The sequence below is a fragment of the Chenopodium album genome, chromosome 5 (assembly GCF_948465745.1).
Source record: "Chenopodium album chromosome 5, dcCheAlbu1.1, whole genome shotgun sequence".
NCBI lineage: Eukaryota > Viridiplantae > Streptophyta > Magnoliopsida > Caryophyllales > Amaranthaceae > Chenopodium > Chenopodium album.
The window spans coordinates 53,008,910-53,034,951 of record NC_137838.1 but is presented as its reverse complement, the minus strand read 5'-3'; the positions used below and the strand labels follow the sequence as shown (position 1 = coordinate 53,034,951).

The window sequence follows — 26,042 nt, the reverse complement described above, 5'->3', positions numbered from 1 at the left end:
AAAGAAAAGAAAGAAATAAAAAGAAAAAGAAAAGAAAAATAATAGAAACCAAATCAATTCCCACCCAAAAACAATCAGCACCCGATTTCCCCCTCTTCCCAATTCATGGCTGCTCTATCTCCATTGAAACGCACCACCATCACCACCGTTCATCAACTATCATCATCAAATCGAGGCCGTTCATCTTCATTAAAACCCATGTGTGAAGCTCGTGGAGCGGTTCGGTCGAACCATGGGTTGGTGCGGCCGAACTACGGGGTTGGTTCGTCGAACCATGGGTATGTTCGACCACTCCTCTTCGATTAACGAAACCCACAAAGTCTCTGACTCGAACTTCGACCGAACCACCAACGGTTTGCCCGAACTTGATTAAATTGCTAATTGTTCTGATTTTTGGGTCGATTGGTGGTTTGAGTAGTTGCGGGTCAGGTGTGAAATTGGTGGTGTATTGGTGTGGGTTTGGTTGATGTGGTTGCGCAGTTGGTTGAGTCGGGTTTGGTTTGGGTTGTGGGGTGCGTGAATTGGTGGGTGATTGGTGGCAGCAAGGTGCGGTTTGTGGGTGCTGGTGGTGATGCGGGGTGAAGCAGGCTGGGTTACGGTGGTCAGGTTGTGTTGCTGTTGGTGTTGGTTGAGCAGGTGTGTGTGGTGTTTGCGGGGTGAAGCAGGGGAAGTTGCTGGTGGTGTTAGGTTGCGCAATGTTGCTGCTGTTGGTGCTAATGGAGGTGCGCTGGTGGTTTGCGATGTTGGGGTTTGGCAGGCTGTTGTGTGCGTGAGGGAGCAGGGGAGTTAATTGGTTGTGTGTGGTGTTAGCAGCTGGCGGGCTGTGGTGTTTGATTGGTGGCAGCAGGGGAGAAACAGAGGAGGTTGGCTGAGGGGCTGCTGTGGTTGATGTGGTGGAGGATAAGGGAGGTGGGGTGATGGTTAAGGGGCAGCAACAAGGTAGCACAACACAGTTTGCTTGGCTCAAAATTTGTGCCTCGAACCTCGGACTTCGAACTTGATTTGAACATGAAAATCGAGCGTCAACCCGAACACACCTACAAACACGAGCAAGATTGAGGAGAGAATTGGGACAAAGAATAAAATAAAATAAAATGAAAATAAACAAAGGACGAAATAAAACAAAACCACGACAAATAAAATAAATAAAATAGAAATAAATAAAATAAAATAGAAAATAAGAGACATAAAACTAAACTAATAAAAATAAACAAAAACTATACAAGCAAATAAAGTAAAATAAAATACGAAAATAAACTAAAGCTAATAAAAAAAAAGAAAATAAACTAAAACGCTCCAAAATTACCGAATAAACAAGAAACTTTATTAAAAAGAAAACAAGAGAAAGAAAGGGAAAATAAGATAAAATAAACACGAAAATGACTCTAAAACTACTCCCTAAGAGTGACATAAATGTCACTCATCACTAGTTGATGACATAACATCATACGCTGGCTGTGTTTAGGCATGTACATATCCCTAATGATAGCATTCGGATCGTGCACCCCGGTTTTGTTGATCTTGGCGACCCTTCGTAATAGCTTCTTACGTTTTCGTTCCTCACGAGAATTAGCTGCACAACCGAAACAAAACATTTTTATTAGTACCACTGAAACATCATTTTAAACGTGTATGCATTTAAATTTACCAATTGACATATTTATAAGTGCCACTGAATGCAACCAAATACTACTACATATGCCACATGTTGCACTTAGTAATATGAGAGGACCACTGAAATAGTAGGATAAGCCTTCGTAGTACCTTTGTTGCCCATAAGGTTGAGGTTGAACTTCTCTTTTACTTCTGGTTGTTTGTTATGAAATGTAATGGTAGTAACACTTGTAGTTGAATTATATAGACCATTAGTTGTTGTGGAATTGAATACATCCAACCACCTTTAATTTCACAATTAAAATTTACCTGTATTTAATTTACTTTTACAGTGTGGGTATTCATTGTCACAGTTGTACGTACTTTACCTTGCAATTCACTTATTAAAACCAACTACCCTTTACTTAAAAGTTAGTAAAATAAGAAAGTAATAGATGAATAGTTAATAGACGGAAGGATAACGTTGTAGTAGCAAATAAATAATTTATTATATCACATGATGCAGCTAAATGGTACCCTAAATCAACTAAATGGTTCTCCTACAGCAGATGAGTGGTACTCCCTTTTATACCGTAGTTAACCATAATGGTAATATTAGAGGTACCCTAGTTAATCTAAGTTAATCTTAATGGTAAGGTACCCTACTTAACCATAAAGGTACCGGAGTTAATCTAAGTTAATCTTAATGGTACCGGAGTTTACCTACTTAACCATAAAGGTACCCTAGTTAATCTTAAAGGTACCCTACTTAACCATAAATGTACCCTAGTTAATCTTAAAGGTACCCTACTAAACCATAAAGGTACCCTGGTTAATCTTAATGGTACCCAAGTTTAACCTTGATGGTACCCTAAGCTAACACAGCTGGTACCCTAGATAACCTTGATGGTACCCTTGGCGATGTTGATGGTATTCTTGTTGACCTTGATGATACCCTAGGTAACCTTGTTTGACTAGAGCACTTGAAGACCTTGGTATGTGATGTGGAATGGGCATCGCCTCCCTTCTAGGGAGTTGTTTGTATTTTTAACTACTAGCCATTCGCGGTACCATGACTTGGAATTCATGTCATACTGGTTCGAAATGAACATCTTGTTTGAGACTTGTTGTTCCCATTTGTCTCCTAGTGATGCTTTAACTTCCCGACTTGAGATGAAAGTTTTCAACAAGCTATTGTTGTTTTCGAAGACATCGATGACCTCATTAACCACAACGAATGCAATGTTGTATGTAGCTGCTATATGTTTCATCTTTGTTGCTATTGACATTAATATTTGACCCCTCTCCCTGAATCCTCTTGCGGTGTTGTCATGAGCATGCCTGAACAAATATGCGATGGAGTCCAGTATAATAACCCTAGTGTGTCGGCATCCTTCGTGGGAGCTCAAGACAATTTGTTCCACTTGGTTCAAAACCAAAAAAATTTGATCTGGGTCGTCTATTTTTTTGACAAGGATCGATGACAAGGGATCTTCCCCCACAACTGACCCACAAATACTCTTACTCAGGGAGCTTAATCTGTTAGATGGAAACACTGGGCACGCTTGATTGTAAATTGACGACCCATACAAACCTTCCGGAGGCATGAGCATGCAAGTTAGGAGCAACTGCAAACATATTTGTGTTTTGCCCACCCCACTTTCCCCATATATTTCAGTTAATTCGCCCATTTGTATTCCACCATCTAAAATAAAATCTATGATCTCGCATTTGGTTTATATTTTAGGTTTCATTTTCAGAAGAAGGGTGTTGTGTTTGGTAAAATCTAAAACCTATATTTATAATATATTTCGGATAACGTACCTTTTTTTTAGATCGTAAGAAGGAGTAGATTTGTATGGACTACAAGAGGATTACATTATCAACTAGTACACCCGAGGTGGTAACATTATCCGATTTAATTTTGGACTGTAACATTATCCGATACAAATTTGGACTTGCATAAATGTTGTACAATATCCAATTCATATTCCTAGAGCCAAGTGATTTGTGTTGTCATGTCAGTAAGACCTTAACTTTTTGCAGTTGGACTATTCTGACAAACAGTAACACCCAAGGTTAAAGGGTAACTCCACTCTATAAAAGCACACGGTAACAAAATTTTACCATGGACATGTTTTTTTTTTATTATATGACTATCTTTCATTTACTGTGTTTTTTTTTAATTTTTCTTCTTCTCTTAAATAAAAAGTTAACACCTTTTAAAAATATTTTTAAAAGTACATATTGAAAGCAAGTCTGTTGGGGTGATGAATTGTCAAATCAAATACTGATTTTGTTGTCAGATTGGGCAGAATGCTTGTTGAATTGAACAAAGTGGATTCTCAGTAGTGGGATTGTTTACTACTTCATTTGAATTTTGTCGTTTGCTATGTGAAGCACTCTACTCCAAAACACTCTCATCCAAACAAAATTCATCCAGCCATGTCCACTCGCCTCAATAGCATACGCAACGTTTGGGGTCGGCTAATGCAGCCACACCCAACTGAACCCATCATGTACTTCAGCCCTTTCATAACCTCACTTGAACCCGAGCTCAATTTCAACAACCTAAACTACTATGCTGGGGAAGATTACTTCCTTAACATGGACCCGATACCGCTGAACGTTGTTCGGGAGCAACTTATTAAATCGCTTGACGATGAGACAACAACCTTCATCCCCAATAGCATTATGGAGGTGAGTGACTTCGATGTACGGGCTGCTTACTATCCTACTTTGTCCGACCTAGAAGGATACCTCCACAAGGGTGTCTCGGTATTCGCACGGTGGCTATGTCAAAAATCATTGGATGTGGTGGGTGCTCCCTTCATACCCTTGGAGTTGATCCCTGTCTTCGATCGCAAGCCAATTGTGATGACTGACCATCTTCCTATCTACACCATTCCTCTTCATGAGAAGCAAATATTCATAGGGTCTAAGACTGCTGCAATTCATGTAATTGAAGTCAATGTTAACATTACATTGGTTCGTTTTAATGTTTTCAGTTGTAAAACAACCTTAAGAGGGATTAAGTACCATCGTATCTCTGTGTGTGGGTCGAAGGAAGACATTCCGGGCGCTCCATATTTTCCAAGAGGTGCAACATTTATTGTGTGGAATGCTAGAAATGTCAACCGTCCATCTTTCAAAGAAACTTTCAATAAGCTATACAATGCTTTTTCCCCTGAAGTTTTGGTCATGACGGAGGCTAGAGCTGACGCTGCTTTGCTAGGGTACGTGAAAGATGTCCTTCAAGGGGTGTACTCGGTTGATGGTTTCGGGATGGTAAATGGGTACTACGGTGTGCTTGTAATTTGGCAAAAATCCGATGTTTATCCCTGGGTGACTTACAGGGGTGAGGCTAGGTACGGTCAGCAAATGGGTGTCGATTTTCAGGTATTAAGTTGTTACTTTCACTTATTATTTAATAATACTTGTTTCAAATAATTAAGTGTAGTAACATTTGTTTTAATCAATAATTGTCATTTTACTAGCCAGGGCCGAAATTCCTTCCAAGCCCCGATCGACTCCACCCTGCATCAACTTGGTACGAAGACAGAGGGGGGAATGATGATGGAGCTGTGAATTCAGACAACGATCACTTGTCTATGTAGGATAACGCAAGTGTTGCGGGATTGAGCTACTATGTTATGTTACTATGTTACTATGTTAAGTACTATGTTATGTATTATTAGTGGGATGTGGAACTATGTTTAAGCTTTATGTCTAAGCTTATATATGTATGTCATTACTATTATGGAGTACAATATTAATGTGTTATGTTTAAATTACTATTATATGAGGCAGAATTAGATTTTTAAAACCATTTGCTAGCAAAATTTGTAAAATTTTTAACAGACATATAAGACATGTATCAAAATAATTTAGAACTACCATAAACATTATTTTTTTAATTTTGTTCAAATTTGAACCACAACGAACTCAAATACAACTAACACATTATTTATAAAATTTATACTTCAAATTAACATACGAACTACCATAGCAGCCACAAAGGCCAGTATTACATATTTCATAGTAGCAAATTTTTTTTCAAGTACATCAATCCTCTTCGAAATCTCCATGAAACCATTGTTGGTGGTGCTTCTAATTAGATCCTCCTCCCTTGCCCATTGCCAAAAATTACAAGACCTGCACTTGTAGTATGGTCGTCTTGGATTAGCCTCGGATAGTGAGATACGGAACTCCGAAATTGCTTGACCCCCGCAGTTACAACGCTTAGCAGCCACCCAATCAATGTCGCCGGAACCAATTACAAAATTGCTTCCACGGTCAACTGAAGAGGATGTATTCAAAGACATGTTTTTCGTATATCCAAAGTCGATGTATTCCTTTTAGTAACTCAATAGGATATGTGTATTTATAAGCAAAAGGAAATGAAAGAGTTTATAAGTCCTAAAATATTTTTGGCGGTGAAAACACCAAAAATTGGCGCTTCTCGAAAAGAATATGGGGGCCTGGGAACTACGTGGGCTTCAATTGGCCTAATTAATATGAAATTGTAATCAGTATAAGTACCACTGGAGAACAAACTAAAAGTTAATTTATACAAAACAATATCATAATGCGACTCTAAGCACATGTCAGTTCAACATGACAAATTTTCAGTGGTACATGTTTTATTTACAATGGTACAAAAGAGGAACTTAATTCGACGTTTATTTGATGGATAGTTAACATTACAAAATTAACCATATGAACAATAACCACACAAACCCCCCCCCCCCTCCTTGGAAAAAAACACCTAATACATAAAATTTATATAAAACTTTGTAACCACCGTTAAATTCAGGACCATCAATGTAGTTCTTTACAAACATACAAAGAACAAGGTGTATCCAAATGCTGTTGGTGATAATATTACAATGTAGTTAATTACAAGATTACATTTCCCATCTTTTGTATTTTCATCCTATCATCGTCATAAATGGTTGTTGTACTGTTTGTGACCTTTATGTTAGTATAATTAATAAAAAAAAATTAATACAAACAATAATTATTAGAAGAATTACATGTTTCATGTAATGGTTTTCCTCTTAAAAAACTGAGTGTAACCCTAAAAATAATTAGTGGTACCCTAACATATATGAAAGGAACACTTGTTTGACTCAAAGGTAACCCTTCAATAACAGTTGGTAACACCAGTGCATCAATTATTGGTACCAGTGTCACGGTTACCACAACATTAGGTGTATTCAAGTGGTACCCTACAAAATTTTAAATGTACCCTAAATTAATACAGTGGAATAATTATGAATACAAGTATACAACGAATTCCCTTGTGTCTATTTCTCTAGTTTCAAAACCATTTTTTAATTAGTCCCAACGTAATTTAATAATTCTTCATATGCGGTCAACAATGACAACATATCATAATAAGTAGGACAATACAAATACAAGATTTTCTGGAACTAACAAAAAGATATACTTTACTTTCATTGATTACATATTAAGTTCATGCGATGTTGTGAAAGACAATCATGTATTTCTTTGATAATCAAAGTGATGTGTCTATCATCTTTGACAATCATGTTTGTGTCGATGATAGTGTTATGTAAGGAGTGATGACACATCACTTACCCCATAATGAAATCATTATACAATTATTTCACTAAATTATAATCCACAATTTCATTTTCCCTACATTTTCATCTTACAAATATGATGATACCCTAGGTGGAGAAAAAGGTACCCTTATGTATGTCAATCATACCTTTATGTATGTCAATCATACATTAATTAAAAGTATGTACAATTAGTACCCTACCAAAATACAGGGGAACCCTAATAAAGTTCAGTGGTACTAACATAAATCTACTAGAGGAAACTAGTATCCTCATACGGAATGTTACAATGTAAGTCCATCAAACTGAATGTTACAATGTAAGTCCATCAAAACGAATTAATACTTCAACTTAAGCCCTTTTTTACTCATATATGTTAGTAGTTTACAATTGAACATTTCAATTGTTTAGTGAAACTTTTAAAAGTTTAGATTGGACATTTTTGAAGTTCAATGGAACAATGGTGTCCATTGAACTAAATACCACAAAGGTCGACCGTTCAGTTGAACCTTTAACGCTTTTGGAGGAACAACAGAGTAGTACAGTTGAACCTCACATTGAACCTGACATTCTTATGATACCATTGTTCCAGTTGATGCTTTTAGCAGTACAGTTGGACCTTTGAACAATTTAGGAGTAAAGTTGAACATGTTACAAGTACCTTTGAACACTTTTGGTGGAACAAGAGTCTTAGGTCGGAAAGTCCTTTAACAAAAACATGTAAACTTTACTAAACCATACAAAATTATCTCCCGCTCCTAATCTCATCATGTTTTCAACCATATAGTTTGTATGATTCAACTTTAGAAATCAAGTATACACCATCATTCAACTTGCTTCAATCTCGCAACTTTAGCCATGCAACGAAATAATAATTATATATTTTCATATTTAATATAATCTATTACTATATACTTCCATTTTCCGGAACTGAAATAATTATCCAATGTAAGGAGATAAATCATCAATATTTGTAATGAACCTAGTCCAACATTAAGTTTTCCATTATATTAAAATATTTAAATTTTCTTTACAAAAAATGCCAAGACATATACCCACCAGCATACTCACAAGTTATCAAAATATGTAAGTTAGAATTTCTTTACAAAAAATAGACCTGAAGGAAGATCATTTTCCCACAACATAAAGCCCAACTCAACTAAAATAACAGGCTCTTCAATTCACTTCAGGTGGCTGTTAGACAACTAAATCTACCCACATCCCAGCAATTCTACACAAAAAGGGTGGGGTCCTTGCTACACACAAAGCTACTGTGTACTGTTGTTAGACCGACCAAAGTGCGGAGTTTCACTCAAACTTCCAGGAGTTGCGCAATTTGCAGGCCTGAGCTGGTACGGGAACTGAGACATGGCCGTATTAGGCGACATATAACCATCCATTTGCATCGGAAATCCCTGCATTTGACAAAACTGTTGGAAAGCCATATAATATGGGGAAAAAAAGGGGCCTTTGAGTTGGAGAAAAAGCAGCCCCAACAGAAGGAGGACGCTGAACTCCAGACAACGAAGTGAAGTAGCCCAAAGACCCATCCCCATCTTTCATTTGAATGCCTCCAACACAATGTGGACTGTAACCCATCATAGGAAATGAATGTTGTTCCTATGTACATAATGAATAACGAATCAATAACACATACACCTTCTAACTTCAACTTTACATAAATTTATGAGTTATTTACCTGTGGAAACGAGGATTGTGGGTTGTTAAGACTACCCCCACCAGCGGCTGTGACTTGTTTCTTCTTACCCGGTTTCTTCGATTTTTCAACACAAGTCTTGTACCTCGAATCTGTAGTACGGTGAGGCGGTTTCTTCGGAATTGGCGGGTCCTCTATGGTAGCAAGTTGTAGAGACAGGTCCTTCGCACAACTGCCTTGCTTTTCAGTACTAGGTGGTGGAGCCTCCTTTTCCAAACACACGGAGGATGGTGTCCCATTACACCCCATAAGATCAGATCTATTCCTGGTCATCATGGACAGTTTCTCTTCAACTTGGATATCAAGCAACTGTAGACCGTTTAACACAACATCAAAGGCACTCTTGCAAATCGATGCCTTAGAACAAATAGGAGAAAACTTCACCATCATCTTATCAAATCTACACACCGCCTCCGTCTTACTCGGATCGTGGTACTTCACTTTCACTCTAGTGTGCTTCCTAATAACATCTTTCCGCCAACGACGAAGGATGTACTTGTCGGGAATTTCTGTACAATCATTCATTTGGTACACCATAATCATATGGCGACACATGATACCATGGCAATGAAAGTACCTGCATTCACAATCTGCTTCTTTCGTGCTTCTATTGTATGTAACCTTGTACACCCGTTTCCTCTGCGAGGGAACTTCTTTTCTTGAATTCTTTGGTTTGAACCAAACAATATCCTCAAGAACATGTTCTATCATTGTGTCAGATAATTGCCTCTTCTCCAGACCCGTCACATATAACAGCCTACTACACTCCCTTTGGACTTCTTTGAATTTGGCATCGGTATAAATTTTGCGAAACACGGACTCAGCTGGGAAGGCTGTCATGGGTTGCCTAATAAATCTGGAATTGTTGTCATCGGCTCTTTTCTCACTAATAGCTCTAACCTCCAGAGCTTCACAATATCTCTCCACAAATTCACTAAGAAATGTATGCCTGCTCAAATAACCATCGAAGAAACTATGTATACTCTCAACCCTTTGGGTTGTTTTCATGCCGGCCCAAAACAGATGCTTCACGAAAGCAGGTATCCACATATGACGTTCATCATACAGGCCTAAAAACAGAAGGTAAAAAGGCCAAAACCAGAAGGTCAAAATTGCATACGACAAACAGTAGAAAAATTAGGCATCAAGATATCAGGTCCTGTTCCAGAATTATATCACAATTACCAGATAAAAGCCACTATAAATGAAATTTTACCGAATTATTAACACCATTAATGCTGATTTCGGAGACAACAAAAATAAAGGTACAAAACTGAAATTACCAATCACATAAATAATAACTTCATACCAGATAAAACCCACTCAATATCAACCTACTTCAACCATATACTGAAAATTATAAATATAAATTGTTAAGATGGATAATGGATAAATAACCATTTAAGTTCCTTCATATGATACATAACCATTTACCATGTCAAGATGACACATAACCATTTAATTATATATATAACATAATTGACATAAATTGTGGCCTTTACTCATTTAGCTACTACTACTTAATGGAGTTGTTATAAACAATGACAAAGTCGATTTATTGGACTATTACGTATTCATGATCTCTTTCTGCAATATTTGTTATATACTTCACATTTGTCTGATAAGTATTTGCCTAATTTTAGCCTCTCAATATTTACAACATGAGTTACTTACAAACTCTTCACAAACCAAGTAATTAATATTAAAGACTTTATAATAAATAGTAAAATGACACAAAAAATTTCAGATTTTATACAAAACCATCTAACCTTCCAGCCACTCGTCCATTTCACATTTGTGTTTCTTGATCACTTCTTGCCACCGTCTTTCAAACTCTTCACAATCCAAACTATCATACACAGCACTCTCTAACTCTTCCTTCAACTCAGGATATTTCGGATGCTTCCCTAGTTTTGTAGAAAATTTTTGCAAAATGTGCCAAATACACCATCTGTGTGTAGTCCCTTTCATTGTAGTCTTAAGCGCTTTCCTCATGGAAGGGTCCTGGTCTGTAAGTATTGCAACAGGGGTTTTGTTCTCCATACAACGCAACCAATTGCTAAACACCCACTCAAAAGTCTCAGCGGTCTCTCTACTGACAAGCGCGCATCCGAAAAGAATGGTTTGGCCATGATGGTTAACTCCCACAAAGTTGCAAAATGGTAACTTGTACTCGTTAGTCAAGTAGGTGGAGTCAAAACAAACTACATCGCCAAACTCCTCGTATGCCATGCGACACCTTGCATCTACCCAAAGTACATCCTTCAACCTACCCTCTTCATCCACTCGATAAGTGTAAAAAAAATTTGGGTTATCTTCAACCATACTTTGGAAATAGGTAAACATTGCTTTAGCATCACCTTCTTCAAATATTTTTTTCTTCTGCTTTGCCACTTCTTCATGTAGATCTTTCTGGGCAAAGGGCATGTTCTCCAAACCATTACGCTCCCTGGCCATTTTGTTATAGATTTTTGCCACGGGAACCCCGCATCTCCTTTCATTGAAAAGCTGCCTGACAACATGAGGATTCTCAACCAAAAACTTTTTCCTCAACCTACTTATATTCTTAGCCTTCCCTGGAGTGGGGGTGTGTCCAACATGCTTCATATGTGCCCTTTGAACAACCCATTCACCACGTTCATTAACATTTGCATACACATTCACAGGACATTGAACTTTCTTACTCCTCCTCTTCACACCGACCACTTCATCCTCAACAATCTGAGCATCAGTCACTAACTTATCCTCCACCTTCCTCCGCTTCCTATTAGGCAACCCAAAGCACTCACATGTCCACAAACAATTCCTTCTCATTTTTGCGTTAGCACCTTTCCCTACTTTACAAGCACTTGTACGAACTACCCCAAATCCATTTTGCTTCCCATATTCCCTAAAATATTCATCAAGTTCCTGCCATGACTGGAAGACCATCCCAATTGAAGGAGGAGGAAGACCAACTTCTACTTCAACATACTCCTCTATCTCAACAGATATTGCAACACTACTAAAGCCTTTCTTGGGAGTCTTATAAGACTCTTCACCAACCACAACCTTTCATTGAAATACCCAAATAATTGAAAAGAATTAAAATTAACAACAAACACAAATATTTGATTACCATACACATGTACCAGAGAACTACATCAAAAACATCTAACATACCTTACTTTCTAATAACAAATAATAATTTATGTTAATAGTCAATTTATGTTAGCTGCAATTCACTTATTAAAACCTTCCGTCTATTAACTATTCATCTACTTTCTTATTTTACCAACTTTTAAGTAAAGGGTAGTTGGTTTTACAAACACAAATAATTGATTAACATACACATACATCTAACCCAAACAAAACATACAAGTGGTTCAAAGTTACTTACATTCGATTTGCTTCAGAAACTTTTCGGTTCTCATACATGTATTTTCCATCAATTAGATAGCACAAACAAAGGTGGTATGAAATTATAATAAGGAATTTTGAATTTTGTGAATAAATTCAATTGGATTGAAAGGCATACAGCTTCATCATGTAATGATGAATAAAAATTAGTAGAATATCCTGCATGTCATCAATAATTTTTTCACTTCTGGTTGACACGATTTAGTTTTACTTGTAAGGTTTATAACTGGTGGCACTTGTCAATTAAACACTAAATTGCTTTATGTGCCTAATCAAGTGGTTCAAAGTTCAAACCTTCCAATATGCAAAGTTGTGGACCTAGTTTGACATTCATGAATTTGCAGTACATTAGATGATTAGAGAAGCTTTTTTTTTTTTTTTTTTTTTTTTTTTTTTTTTTTTTTAATTCTGGGGTTTGTTTGGTGCATTAGTTAGAATTGCATTGTCTTCAGATTTAACTTTCAATTACTACCTGCTTTGTCAAAGAACTACATCAAATACATCTAACCCAAACAAAACATACATAATGCTAATACCCAAATGACAACCCTCTACCAATTTCAATTTTCCATTTTTATTGTCAATTCCAAATTCAATTTTACACTCCTATACAACCCTATATTGATTAATTTTTAATTAGACTAACAAAACATTAACAATAATTCACATTTCTTAGCAAAACTTTGGTTAGCTCAATTAATGTTCAACTACAATCACTAAATTATAAATTTTTCGAATACATTTATAAAAAAAAAAACCCTAACATTTCAGAAATTAATTTCCGATTACTATGCCCATATATTGTTAGTAATTAAATTCTTACCCCTTTTATCAACTCCCTTAAAGCAGCACCGTCACACGACTCTTCGAACTCATCTCCGCCTACACCGCCTCCATCAATCACCACCTCCACACCATCATCGCCGGTGTTACTAACGACACCGTCGTCGTCAGTAACACCATCCATTGTATTAATTCGACAGAATGAACAATTGTTTTTTTTTACAGCTCTCCAATGGTGTTATCAAATATTAACAGAAGGAAGAAGAAAGCTGAGTTTTTTGCTTTTCCAAATACTCAAGTTGAAGTACACTTTTCTTTTTTGATGAAGAAGTTGAAGTACACTTTCTCTTTGAGCTGTCACTTTCTTTCCTTCTTTCAATTGGGACCACCTCTCTTGTTCTATTTTTTTACTATTCCGTTATCTTTTCCCTCCAAATACCAGCCCCGTTTTACTTTATTTTCCACTTAATTGCAAAATTGCCATTGTGAGACATCTTTTACTTGTCTCACAACCCTGGGTTTTTACTTCCTCTCCATTTAGACAAGCTCAAAATCTGATACACAATTCCCTCCCACGTAACATGATTCGGAAGAAGAAGCACGCAAATGACGTGTTTTATATACTTCTACCTTTCTAGATAACAACGATGAATAATCAATCCCAAAAAAAATAAAAAATAAAAAATAAAGACGACAAACTCCGAAAAAAAGATAGTTATGACAATTAACATCTAATTAAGTAATGTGAACTGAATCATCAATCCAATCCCATTAAAATCCAAACTACTACTCCTAGATTGATTTGACAGCTACATTAACCTATGATGATCAAAATCTCAAAATTCTACCATTTTTTGCTTCAACTTCTTTCACGCTTTATACCTTAACCAAAAACTATGATCTCAATTCGACAACTATGCCGGAGGAAGCCTCTCAATTCCGGTCTCCTGTATCTTTATTCTTATTCCTTTTCTCCTCGCACGGCATCATCGTCGGCGGTTGGGTCTGAGTTCCGGCGTTCTTTGTTAGGGTTCGTCTTTCCGTCTCGATGTTGTCGACTAATTAAGCCTAATGATCTGGTTGGTTCATACTTCCTCTGTTATCAATGTATAACTTTATTTGTAGCTAATTTTAATTATATCTTTTACCACTTCGGTTTCAAATTATTTGCAATAATTTGACATAAAGTATGAGTAAAGAATGTCAAATTATTGTAAATAATTTTAAACGAGGCAGTATAAAGTTAATATTGTGAAAATACAATATATAACATGAACGGTCGATCGCACTATTTTAAATACACAAGTTAGACAAATTAGAGTTTGTGAATAGAATTAAAAGTCAACTAATTTGATATGGATGGAAAAAAATAATTTAATTTTTGGTATTTTGTTTCAGCTTAATTGTCTTTGTTACCAGTATTTATTTCAGCGTATTTTACTGCTTGTCTTGTATATTGTTTATTAAATTTCTGCATTATTGAAAAATTCTTGCTAGTTTCTTAGTTTGAGCTTTGAATGGAGATGGTTTAGTTTCTGTGGTGCGTTTATTTATTGGTTTTTTAAGTGGTAGCATAGTTAAGAGCATTCAGTTTATATTCATAGGTACTTATTACGGAGTAATGAATTTGGAATGCATCTGCATTTTGAGCTTATGAAATGCAGAAAAAGGTAATGCAAGAAAGTAATTGGCGGTCTGTTTGAAACCGCTGTGAGTTGAAAGGGATATGGAACCTTTTGGAGTAGTGAACTCTTGGAAATTGCTGTACTGATATATCATGCTTTTAAGTCAATCATTATGTTGTTTATGCTGATTGCCTGATTTTATGGATGCATTCAAATATACTCCGTACATCTGAAAACTATCATGGTTGTAAACTTGTGATATATCTGAGGGCTTATTAATGTAGCACCCTCGTATTTAGTTAATACTTATTTGAATGGTTCTATGTGAAAATGGAAATTCCTAGGCTTTTGATTAGAAATGATGCTCAACATAATGAAAGTTGCATTGTATTATTTGTTGCATGTTAGTACTGTATAATACAGCCCATATATCTCATAGGCTTCTATATTTGTGAGGGTTTAGGGATTGAGATGTTATCAGTCATACTCTGTATATTGTTGAAGTAGAGACAAGAAGCACTTCAATTTGAAGTGCATTACTCTCATAGGCACTGGTAAGATAATAATTCTAAAATCAAGCTTTAGAAGTGGATAATTGACTCAACTAATGGGAATGAATATATTCGGTAGCTAAATCTACTTCCAAGGAAATCCATAACAGTTTCATTTTTTTGATATTTATTTTTTTTTATTTGGGGGGGTTAAAGGGAGGGAGGGGGGGAGAGGGGGGGGGGGGGGTTGGATGAGCATAGAGGTGGTGTGAATCAGAATATGCTTGGATCTTTGGCTGGGCCAATTTTCGTAACGTAATATTATGTTTCTTTGTTAGTAAGAGACTGTCTATTAGATTATTTGTTGATGTATTCTTGTAGATTTTTAATTTCTTGTCTGCTTGTTATGTTTTCCTTTCTTATCAACTAGCTGCTCACTCATGTACTCTTCCTTTTTACTGATGTGTTATAGCTGAATCTCCACTATTCCTTCAATGCTTCTTGCTTCACAACCCATGCTGCTACTGAGCCTTCATTGAGTGAGTTAGTTGAAGTACCTCTGGCACAGACAGGTGAAGGTATTGCTGAATGTGAGCTTTTGAAGTGGTTTGTCCAAGAGGTAATAAATTTAAATACTTTAGCTGTTAGCTTGGTCTTGAAATAGATTCATTGCTCAATTGATAGTTAGAAAACAATGTATGTTGATATGATTTCCTGTCTTCCTGAGAAAATCTTTTTGTAGGAAGACGAAGTTGAAGAATTTCAACCACTTTGCGAGGTCCAAAGTGATAAAGCTACCATAGAAATAACCAGTCGATATAGGGGAAAGATTTCACATATTCTTCATGCTCCAGGGGACATTGTGAAGGTATGTGGTTTAAAGTATACTTTTAGCTTTACCAGTAAGAGTACAGTCAAATGAATGCCATTAGACCTCAATTTCAACCAGCGAAGTATGACTTGTTATGTAAGTCATTATGGATAGCATTTAACATAAAGAACGTTAGGATAAAGAAGAAAGAAAGTGTCAAATTGACAAGTAACACCAGGTCTTATAGTGAGCAACTCATCATAGATTAATTGTAATTATGAGAGTGACTTATGGTTGGACACTTAGAGGTGCTGCAATTCAGCTGGTGCACAGTTTTGCATTTCTACTACAGCATTAAGTCCTATACTGGTTCTTTTGAGATTCTTTCCCTTTATGTACCAAAACACTTGTTCCTATAAAATGCCAGAATTTTGTAGAAGCGCTATTAGTTTTAGGATGTTTGCATAATTTGATATTGTCAAGTTCTTTAAGTGCCATTTGGATGAATCCTAAAATGCAACTCAGTTTAAACTAATTTATTGTCATTACTACTTATAAGGTTTGTGTGAACTTAATTCAGAAATACATTAAATTATAGTTATTCTAGATAAGCATCAACTAAATAATTGCAGATCCCGTCCTTGAGGAGGTTCAATATGCGCAAACTTATTTAATTCTGTATTTGACATGGACTTCTAATGCTTCTCAATAGTTAAGAAGTGCAAACATGTTAAATTGACTTTGGAGCAACTTTAATATAATCCAATCAGCAAAAAAATTAGTCTTTTGGATGAGCCATGTATATCTAACATTTAACTTATTTTTAAATTAAATACAATATCACAAAAAAATACTACGTGTTAAGTTAATCTAATTAAACCTAACTAAGTCTAATAAAATGATTATGCTTAATATTGTTGTATAATTAAAAGTCAATAGTGGTTAATGAGCTAAAGAGCAGCTAAGTTTCAGATTAATCCAAGCCCAATCATATCTTGTTACTGTAAAGTTCGATCAAGCTCCTGCTTAAGCCATATTAATAACATAAGCTTTGGAAACTCCTAAGCGTATTGTATTTAACCCAACAAGCCTTGAAACATTCCATGGACTGAGGCCTACATCGCTGCCCATGCTAGTGTCACATGCAAAGTAAGTTTGAAAACCACTTTCACATTCAGGAAAACTTAGGTTAAGTAAATCTCTCCTAATTTACTTGGTTTGCAACTTTCATTGGCAATGCTGATGGTTTGCTTCTGTTACTTCCCAATATCTCAGTCGCAGTACAGTTGAAAACCTTTACATTGCCGTCACAATGCAGTGACACAGCCAAAGTTTAATACCATGGGCCAGGTGCCCTTAGCTTTTTCTAAGTCTTGGGCCAGCTTGTTTTGTGGTGTCGCCTTATGAGCTTATCCCTTGCACTTCTTTGTTTCAATCCAAACTTATGTGTGCAATTATAGGATCAATTTACACTGCAATTACCCGCTAAAGTATCAGTTAATTAACTAATAAATCATCAACTCGTGATATATTTTATGAACTGCTGTCAAGAGAAATGCACTTTGTTTGAAGGACACCATTTTTACATGTCTCTCCTCCCTCCTCCCCAAATAAAGATATCATGTTAACGTATGGCATATATTTTTGGTACATTTCTCGTACATTTTACAATTTGAAAGAAGAATTGGAAAATTCTGATGTTATGTTTTTTTTGTATTTGGCTATGTAATAGTATTTTGGTAACCCTTCTACTAGCCCTCTTCTTTACTGTAATTTTCTGGTAAGCAGGTTGGAGAAACACTGTTGAAGATGGCTGTTGAAGAATTTTCTCCTTCAACTGTAAGTGATGGTAACACTGAATCCAATATATCTGATCCTGTTAAACAAGATGAGTCAAGTAGTCAAGTTTCAATCTCAAGTGAAAGTAGGGTGAGTGGCTTACTGTGCACACCAGCTGTTCGTAACTTAGCAAAGCAACATGGAATTGACATTAATAATATTAAAGGTAGTGGTAAAGATGGAAGGATATTAAAAGAAGATATTATCAATTATGCCAGTGCTAAAGATGTTGCTGCTGAGCCATATGTATATTGCTCTGACAAATTAGTGACTGGGAGTTCATTGTATGAAGACAGAACCTTACAGCTAAGGTAATGTTTGATATGTGATACCTGGAATCCCTGGACACAGTATGCTCCTTGCTAACTAGTGTTGTTCAGTTGTTCTTTCCCCCCTCAGATGCGTAGTTTTTTTTCTTATTTTGTTTTTAGTTTTGCTTATTAAACAAGTCTCTTCAACTGTGGGTTTGCATCTAGCAAATAGACATTTCCAGTTACAATTTTCTTTTAAATAATTTAATTTGATTTGCATTACCTGAAATCTCTGGACACAATATGCTCCTTGTTTCTTGTGTATTTCCTTCTCCCATATGCTTAGTTATTTACTTTATTTGCTGGAATGAATTTTGTTTATAAAACACTCTCAAAACTCAATAACTGCATGTTGGCATCAAGCAATTAAATTCTTGCAAGTTACAATTTAGTAAATAAATGATTGATGGCTTTGCAATGAAGTCAAGTTATTTTGATATTTTGTTTTCTAGATAATCCACTAGTATTGGACTTGAATGTGACATCATTTTTGGTGGTCCCCATTGAAAATGATGTCATCAAATTCTTGTCAACACTCACTAAGACTTGTCCAAATTTATCACATTAGCCCTAAGACTCAAATATATGACATATTATTATTGTTATTGTTATTGTTGTTATTATTATTATTAGAAAAATGTAAAAAAAAAAAAATAATAAAAATAAAATTGAGGTGGATTCCAATATCAAGTCTTAAGTTGAGACTCAACTTGAGAGATTTAAGAAGAAAAATGGGGGAAGTTTTAAACATAAGTCTTAAAACTCAAGATGATGATGTCACCCCAAGTCTTAAAACTTAGGGCTAAACTTGCTCTAAGTAGTCAAGTAGCACTACGATAATGTGATGTGATGTTTCTGCTGCTTATTGCTTCTTAGTATTTTCTATATTATATCTCAAGTTTATGGGCGAATCTAATTTGAAAGCAACGGGGTCAATCCAATTGTCTTAAACTAAAAATTATATGAGTTAACTATGCAAAATATAATATTTACGCAGTTACACATAATTTGTTATTTTATAATAATTTCACGTAATTTGTTAATGCATAAAAAATGTTACTATTATTTTAATATTTCATATTTTAATAACTAATTTTATTTCAATAATAATACCGATGGACATAGAAAACATTTATCTACACCAAAATAATTATTAATAAAATAAAATTTTGTTCATAATTATTTTCATAACAAAATATATTAGTGTTTCTCAATGAATTATATTTGTTTTGTAAGTCATTAGAAAATTACATTTAAATGTTTTTTATAATAATTCATATAATTTAATTTATTTTAGTTGAATCAAATTAATTTTTATAATTAGAACTTACTTATAAAAGATGCTAGATTTTGTTAAAATAGCTGGTCGTTGAAACTTTCAGTCTCATTTCTATATTTTAAATGAAGATCAAATGTTCTGATTAAAAAAATAGTGAGTGAATTGTGAAAGTGACCACCAAAATCGAGTAAAGAACTTTGGAAATGTCAATAAGAGTATATTAGGTATTTGTGGTATGAAAATAAGTATTGGATTAACTTAATAGGAAGCTCTGGACAAAAGGTAATTTGTTGCAATTAAAAGAACACAGAAAATATATTTGAGCATAGATCACCTGAAATTGTTTAGGACAAAATTCCTTTTACCACATTCACAGCTTAACTAGTGGAGTATATTCTCATCCACATCTCATAAGTTTTTCAGTTGAATGTATTGAGCTATTGGCCACATCCCATAATTATCTTTTATTTTTCTAGGAGTACATGCTTGTAAAATTAATTAACATTTCTGATTTGTAATTGTTCATGCACATTATGATTTAAACTGTTTGCTGGTTCAGGGGATTCCAACGCGCGATGGTCAAGTCCATGACAATGGCTGCCAGAGTTCCTCATTTTCATTATGTTGAAGAAATTCATTGTGGAGGACTTGTAGAACTTAAAGCATCTTTTCAGAATGCAAACCCCGATCCAAGTATAAAGCACACTTTTCTTCCTTTTTTGGTCAAATCACTATCAAAGGCAATGGACAAATACCCCCTTTTAAATAGTTGCTTCAATGAAGATGCAAATGAGATCATTATCAAAGGTTTGTACAAGAAACTACTTAGTGTTTTCTCTGAAATATTTTGCCTGTTTTTGGCTCTCGTTTTTAGTTCCTGGTTGCAAGGAGAAATTCATTGGATGTATCTAAGTATGCAATCATCTCATAATAAGATATGATGGTTCCTTACATGCCTAAAAATAAAAATTTTAAGAAATAAAAATGTGAGTAAAAGAATGAATAAGAGAGAAGCCGGTATGTTTAATGGTAAACTTGGGAACTGCAACAACAGTCAAATGCTTAACAGAATGCCAGTTTTAGTATGGAATTATCAGGGGAGTAAGTACTGATGAGTTCTGAATAAGCCTCTGGTAAGTAGCTGTTTGTTGCCCTAGTTGCTATCTTGTTGGATCTAAAGCATTTTATTCTCAATTTGATAACTGCATATGTACATCAGTTTTATTCTAGGACTGTAAACTTTTAGAATGCATTAGAAATAGATAGACTTTAACGAATTAATAGTGAAGTGAAGGTGCATAACTGTGCATTCCCATTCATTTTATCTTCTCAGTTTGCCACTTAAACATATGTATTTTGTTGTTCCAAATTTGTTTGCTATATAGACTTTCATAGTAATCAACAAATATTATCTTTGTTTTTGTAATACAGGCACTCATAATATTGGGATTGCCATGGCTACTCCTTATGGTTTGGTTGTACCAAATGTCAAGAAGGTTCAATCCCTTTCTATATTGGAGGTAAATGTTTTGTCTTTTTGTTTGTTCATCAGTCACTTCACTTTGACTTTTTCATCAATGAGTTGCCAAGTTTATGGAATTTTTTCTTTTTGTATCTCCCTAATGTCACTTGATTTTTCTTTGAATCTAAGTGTGTGATGGTAATCAAAGCCTGTCAATTTCATTTTTCCCTATTTAAACATCTGTGCGTTACTCTTCCAATTGACCATATTGACAGAGAAAAAAAAAGAAAGTGTGTGATATAAGAGGGGGGGGGGGGGGGGGTACCGAAACTTATGCAGTGTACATTCACAAATGATCTTTAGATAAGATATTATACATGTACTACCCAACAACTAATTGTGAATATATCTGTATGTCTTTAGTTTGAAAATACTATCCTCAATCTTATAGAAACACAAATATGTTTCATGAATGCTGTCTCCCCAACATTTTGTCAAGTTTTAGGACAATTGTTTTCTAACTAGGATTCTGGTTTACTTTTTGGCACACTCAGATATATATTACTTGAAACTCGTGGTTGTGTCTTGGACTCTTGGGTAACATATATAAACACGTAGTGTAATTCTTTGGTAATTTACCCAGTGGATGCAAGAACTTCTGAAAGGCAGTATAATAAGGCTTTTTTAAAAAAATGATCAATCCATGTGGTTTGATCATTTGTTTTTGACTCGTATGCAAGAATTTATTTGATTTTACCTTGACAACTTATGGGCTGTTTGGCACACTCAATGGAAAGGGAAAGGAATCAATAGAGGGAAGTATGGGAATATTAATCAAGAAAGGGTTTTTGTGTATAGACTGAAAATCTGGTTTGTATTTTTTATGAATTAGCGGAAATTTTAAGTTGAAAACTTGAAAATGTGATTGATAACGGCTAAAGGGTTACAAATGAAAGGCTAATAGCTTTAGGCTATTACTCTCTTTTGATAACAACTCTCTTAGTAACTTGAGATTACCATTGTCTCTCATTCCACATTACAAATCTCATGCCCTATACTGATATACTACTACTTATATAATTAAGCAAGCTACACTAGATAACCTGGTATTAATTAAATGTTGTCTTCATTCCACAGAGTATCAGGCTTTTGTTATTCCTCCCCTTAGTGTTTCATTGATGAGTTTTGTCCAATAGTGCCGTGTTGTCCTCTGCTTTCCTTTACACTTAGGTGGCAGCCCCATTGAGTCTTTCTATTTGCTTGCTTGACATTCAACATTCCTGCAGCATCATATTTCAAATCATCATCATCTCTCTTCATCACGCCCACTGTCCATTTTTAGGGGAAAAAAAAAAATTCTCTTTACTCGCCACTGCAATCTGCAAGTAATCAACATTAAGGAGTTGGCATGTTAGTCATAGTCTATTAGTTGTGACTTGGGGAATAAACTAGAGGTTTTTTAGGAGAGATTTTCTATAAATAGGCTTCATTAGGATCTAAGAGGACATGTTGAATATTAAGTGATATTTTATTGGGATAGATTGAGCCTCTCGAAAGCTCATACTTAGGAGAGAATCCACCTCTCGAAAGTGGAATTATCATTCGATTTATTGTAATTATCATCTTATCAATATAATCATCCTATGTTACATGGACTCGGGAATGGGTATCGAACACGGACACGTGTCCTAGTGTCCGATCCGACAAGTTCCAAAATTTTAGGACACGGGTACGGGGACAGTCGATATGTCACTTAAATTTATATAAATAAATTATGTGTTACAATTTACAAAATCTTTAAAATTTTCATTATGTCTACCCCTATTTTTTTTATTTTAATTCTTTCCTTGGTAAATTCTCCTAAAAAATGGCAATCTTCTTATCTCCATCTTCTCTATATTAATGGTGGTTTTCGAACAAGATATATTTTTCTTGCATGTTTCTTCTCTTTTTTCCTCTCATCTCTTAATGGAAGTGTCCGAGTGCACAGTGAAGGATCAGGCACGTGTCATGTGTCCGTGAAGTGTCATGTTGACACGGACACTTCGCGATATTAGCCGTGTCCAATTAACATAGGTTAGAATCATCATCTTCTTATTAATTTTCTGCCATTGTTAGAGCTGTCAGCTATGTTTGTTCCTTGCACAATCTTAGACAAGCCCTCACAACACCTCACTTTTCCATCACTCTCCTACGTAGCAGCGTTCTTATATTATCCCCGTTCTTTTTAAAACAAACAAATATGCTTTTGGTGGTCTAATTTGACCATAAAGACTAGGATTTTTTGATGTTATGACTAAAGAGATGTCTTGATTGATTTTTATTCAAATTGGTATGCATAATGAGGCATCAAGATCTGAGATGTTTAAAGAAGATAAATGATTTAGATGTATTTTCCAAGTATTTCATCTTATGTATTGCGTGTCCTTGTTTTTGGTTATTAAGGATTAAGATTAATTGCTTGAGCTCCTTAAGCTTTAACAGTTTCAGTATTGACGCTTATGTTTTTTAGATAACCAAGGAAATTTCAAGGTTGCAACAACTCGCAACAGAAAACAAGCTTAGTCAGGATGATGTATCTGGAGGAACAATAACCATCAGTAACATTGGAGCCATTGGTGGAAAGTTTGGTTCTCCTCTAATTAATTTGCCTGAAGTTGCGATAATCGCAATTGGTAGAATTCAGAAAGTTCCTCGTTTCAAAGAAGAGGGGACTGTGTACTCCACACCTTTAATGAATGTGAGTACTTTTTTTTTACTGATATTTGTTCTCTTTCTCATCTTTATGGAAAACATTATGCTTTGAAATTTGGCCAATGGTAGAGACCTTCCATACTGCATGTTTAGCAGATGCTAGATCGTACGAACATCTATATCTGTAGGTTGGGGGCTGTGGGCTGTGGGATTGAAAAATGATATTTGATATATTTTTACTAACTTCTGTTCTCATTTCCATCAGTACGAAAAAACTAAACACTTTGAAATATATGTTCACTGGTAAATACCTTCCTAACTGCATGTATAGTGGATGTCAGATTGTATAACATCTATATCTGTAGGCTGGGGGATTGAATTTGAATATTTGTACTTCTACTGAAACTAGGTAAGGGTATGCGTAACACGATTTATTTACCATTAAGTTGAATCTTAAACCATTTTTGCTTCTTGCTTCTTTTCTACGACCTTGTTATAGTTTATTTTGCCTGACCTTGAGTTTTTTTTATTTTTTATTATTTTTTATTTATTTATTTATTTATTATTATTATTATTATTATTATTATTATTATTATTATTATTATTATTATTATTATTATTATTATTATTATTATTATTATTATTATTATTATTATTATTATTTCTTTAAATTATTAGTGATCTACTTAAGGTTTTACTGTGAAAGACCTGGGATACCTAAATTATTCTGTGAAGTACATTCCATGTCAATAGTTTTGTTTGAATATACTAGAAATTGAAAAAAAAATGTTCAAATTTACTCCTAGTACTTTCAGTAGTTTTCCATATCTAACAACCAAATTAGATTTTACAGGTTTTCTTTTCTACATTTTTTCATAGTTTATTTTTCGACTGTTCTCCTCATTCTTTATGATTAAGGTTCTCAAACACATCATTAATCTTGTGCACTCCATATCTCATTGTTTTATTTTTAAAACGGAGGTTTTAAAATATTGCTGTAATTGAGCAACACTCCAAGATATTATTGATATTTGATCACTATTAAAAACAACTTTGTTGCATACGAAGTATATAATAAAAAAAAAAGCTACATATGCCCACTACAAATCAATTTTACATAAATAAATGTCCAAAAATATGTAGGTTTGTCTTATTTCTCTATTGTCCAGCATATAGATCATATCAAAAAAATAAAGGCCTTCTAAAAAAATCCACAAAACCAAACCTTAAAATGTATGATCTAAGCACCGAAATGGAACAAAAAGTTACCCTTAATTTGTTAATATTATTACCAAAAGAAACCCATACAGAGAGAAAAATGAGAGGATCACCTAGAAGTTGTGCGGGGAATCTACAATTGATATGCAGGCGAGGAGTTATGCCTCAATTCTGTTACACTGGATTCACAAATATGCTATCCCATTATATGTTTGCTGACTTCTGATTGTTTTGAGTAGATGTCAGAATGCTTGACCTGATTTGCCGAGTACTAGTATTGATGTATCATGTTTGATAAGTTTTTATCTGTTTGGAGAAACAATTATAATTGCATTAATCTGCTGAGTAGGTGCACTTTTAACTTGAATATAATACCAAGAACGGAACACAGTATTAAGGGGAATAGCATGATATGTATGCTGGACTTAAGATATTGATGCCATTCTAAGTGCTGATATTACTGCTAGTTTTAGTAGCAGATAAAACCAAAAAACTCGAGTAGGAACTTTAATGTAAAGTCTGTTTTTGAACTGAAACTAAACGCATAATGACGAGACGGATCATCCAATGATCATAATTTTTCATCCTATGAGTTGAATGTGATGTATTCCATTGATCTCATGGCTTGCAATCCATCTGTGTTTCTGACATTCTCGAATATTTCTCAGGTAAATATTGGTGCTGACCATAGGGTGTTAGACGGAGCAACAGTTGCAAAATTTTGCAACGAGTGGAAATCATTTGTTGAAAAGCCGGACCTGCTCCTTTTGCATACGAGATGATCGTCATTTCCTGTATGTAGGAAGGATTTCATTTGTGATATCTGGTAGCTTGTAATGATCACATTAAAGACTGATATGTAGGATCCGTATGTTCGGTTATCTTCCATTTCCTCACATTTGATTTCTTAGGCATTATACTGCCTAAAATGCTCTTGGATTGTTTTTCTTTTATTTGCAAATCAACCTCAAGTCAAAGGAAGATATAATAAACCGAATTTGTCACAATTCTACATGTTTTATTCTCTTCACCTTATTCACATAATAAAAATAATCTAAAGTTGTTGATTGATGTTCCCAAATTCAATAATGTACTACCTCCGTTAAATGTTATCTGCAACTTTTGCCATTTCGGGATGATCAGGGTTATGTGCAACTTTCCATTTTATTTCTATTTTTAGTAAAGAAAAAAGCATGAATTTACTTTTTTACCCTTACTTAATATTTTTTTTT

General features: G+C 34.8%; 1 protein-coding gene across 1 annotated transcript; it reads left to right on the top strand.

Moving 5' to 3' along the window:
• The first annotated feature begins 13,857 nt into the window (after nucleotides 1-13,857).
• On the top strand, nucleotides 13,858-25,817 carry LOC145630739 (lipoamide acyltransferase component of branched-chain alpha-keto acid dehydrogenase complex, mitochondrial-like). Its single transcript, XM_081682914.1, has 8 exons — nucleotides 13,858-14,159; nucleotides 15,669-15,815; nucleotides 15,939-16,064; nucleotides 17,796-18,157; nucleotides 19,996-20,243; nucleotides 20,868-20,956; nucleotides 23,411-23,638; nucleotides 25,479-25,817. The coding sequence occupies exons 1-8, from the start codon at nucleotides 13,977-13,979 to the stop codon at nucleotides 25,590-25,592; spliced, it is 1,497 nt and encodes a 498-aa protein (XP_081539040.1). The 5' UTR covers nucleotides 13,858-13,976; the 3' UTR covers nucleotides 25,593-25,817.
• The last annotated feature ends 225 nt before the right edge of the window (nucleotides 25,818-26,042 follow it).

What these genes read in the sequence shown, in the direction of transcription:
- LOC145630739 (XM_081682914.1), top strand. Translation starts at nt 13,977, where the DNA reads ATGATCTCAATTCGACAACTATGCCGGAGGAAGCCTCTCAATTCCGGT. An exon ending in TGAAGTGGTTTGTCCAAGAG is followed by an intron (nt 15,816 to 15,938) that starts GTAATAAATTTA and finishes ATCTTTTTGTAG; the next exon opens with GAAGACGAAGTTGAAGAATT. An exon ending in CTCCAGGGGACATTGTGAAG is followed by an intron (nt 16,065 to 17,795) that starts GTATGTGGTTTA and finishes TCTGGTAAGCAG; the next exon opens with GTTGGAGAAACACTGTTGAA.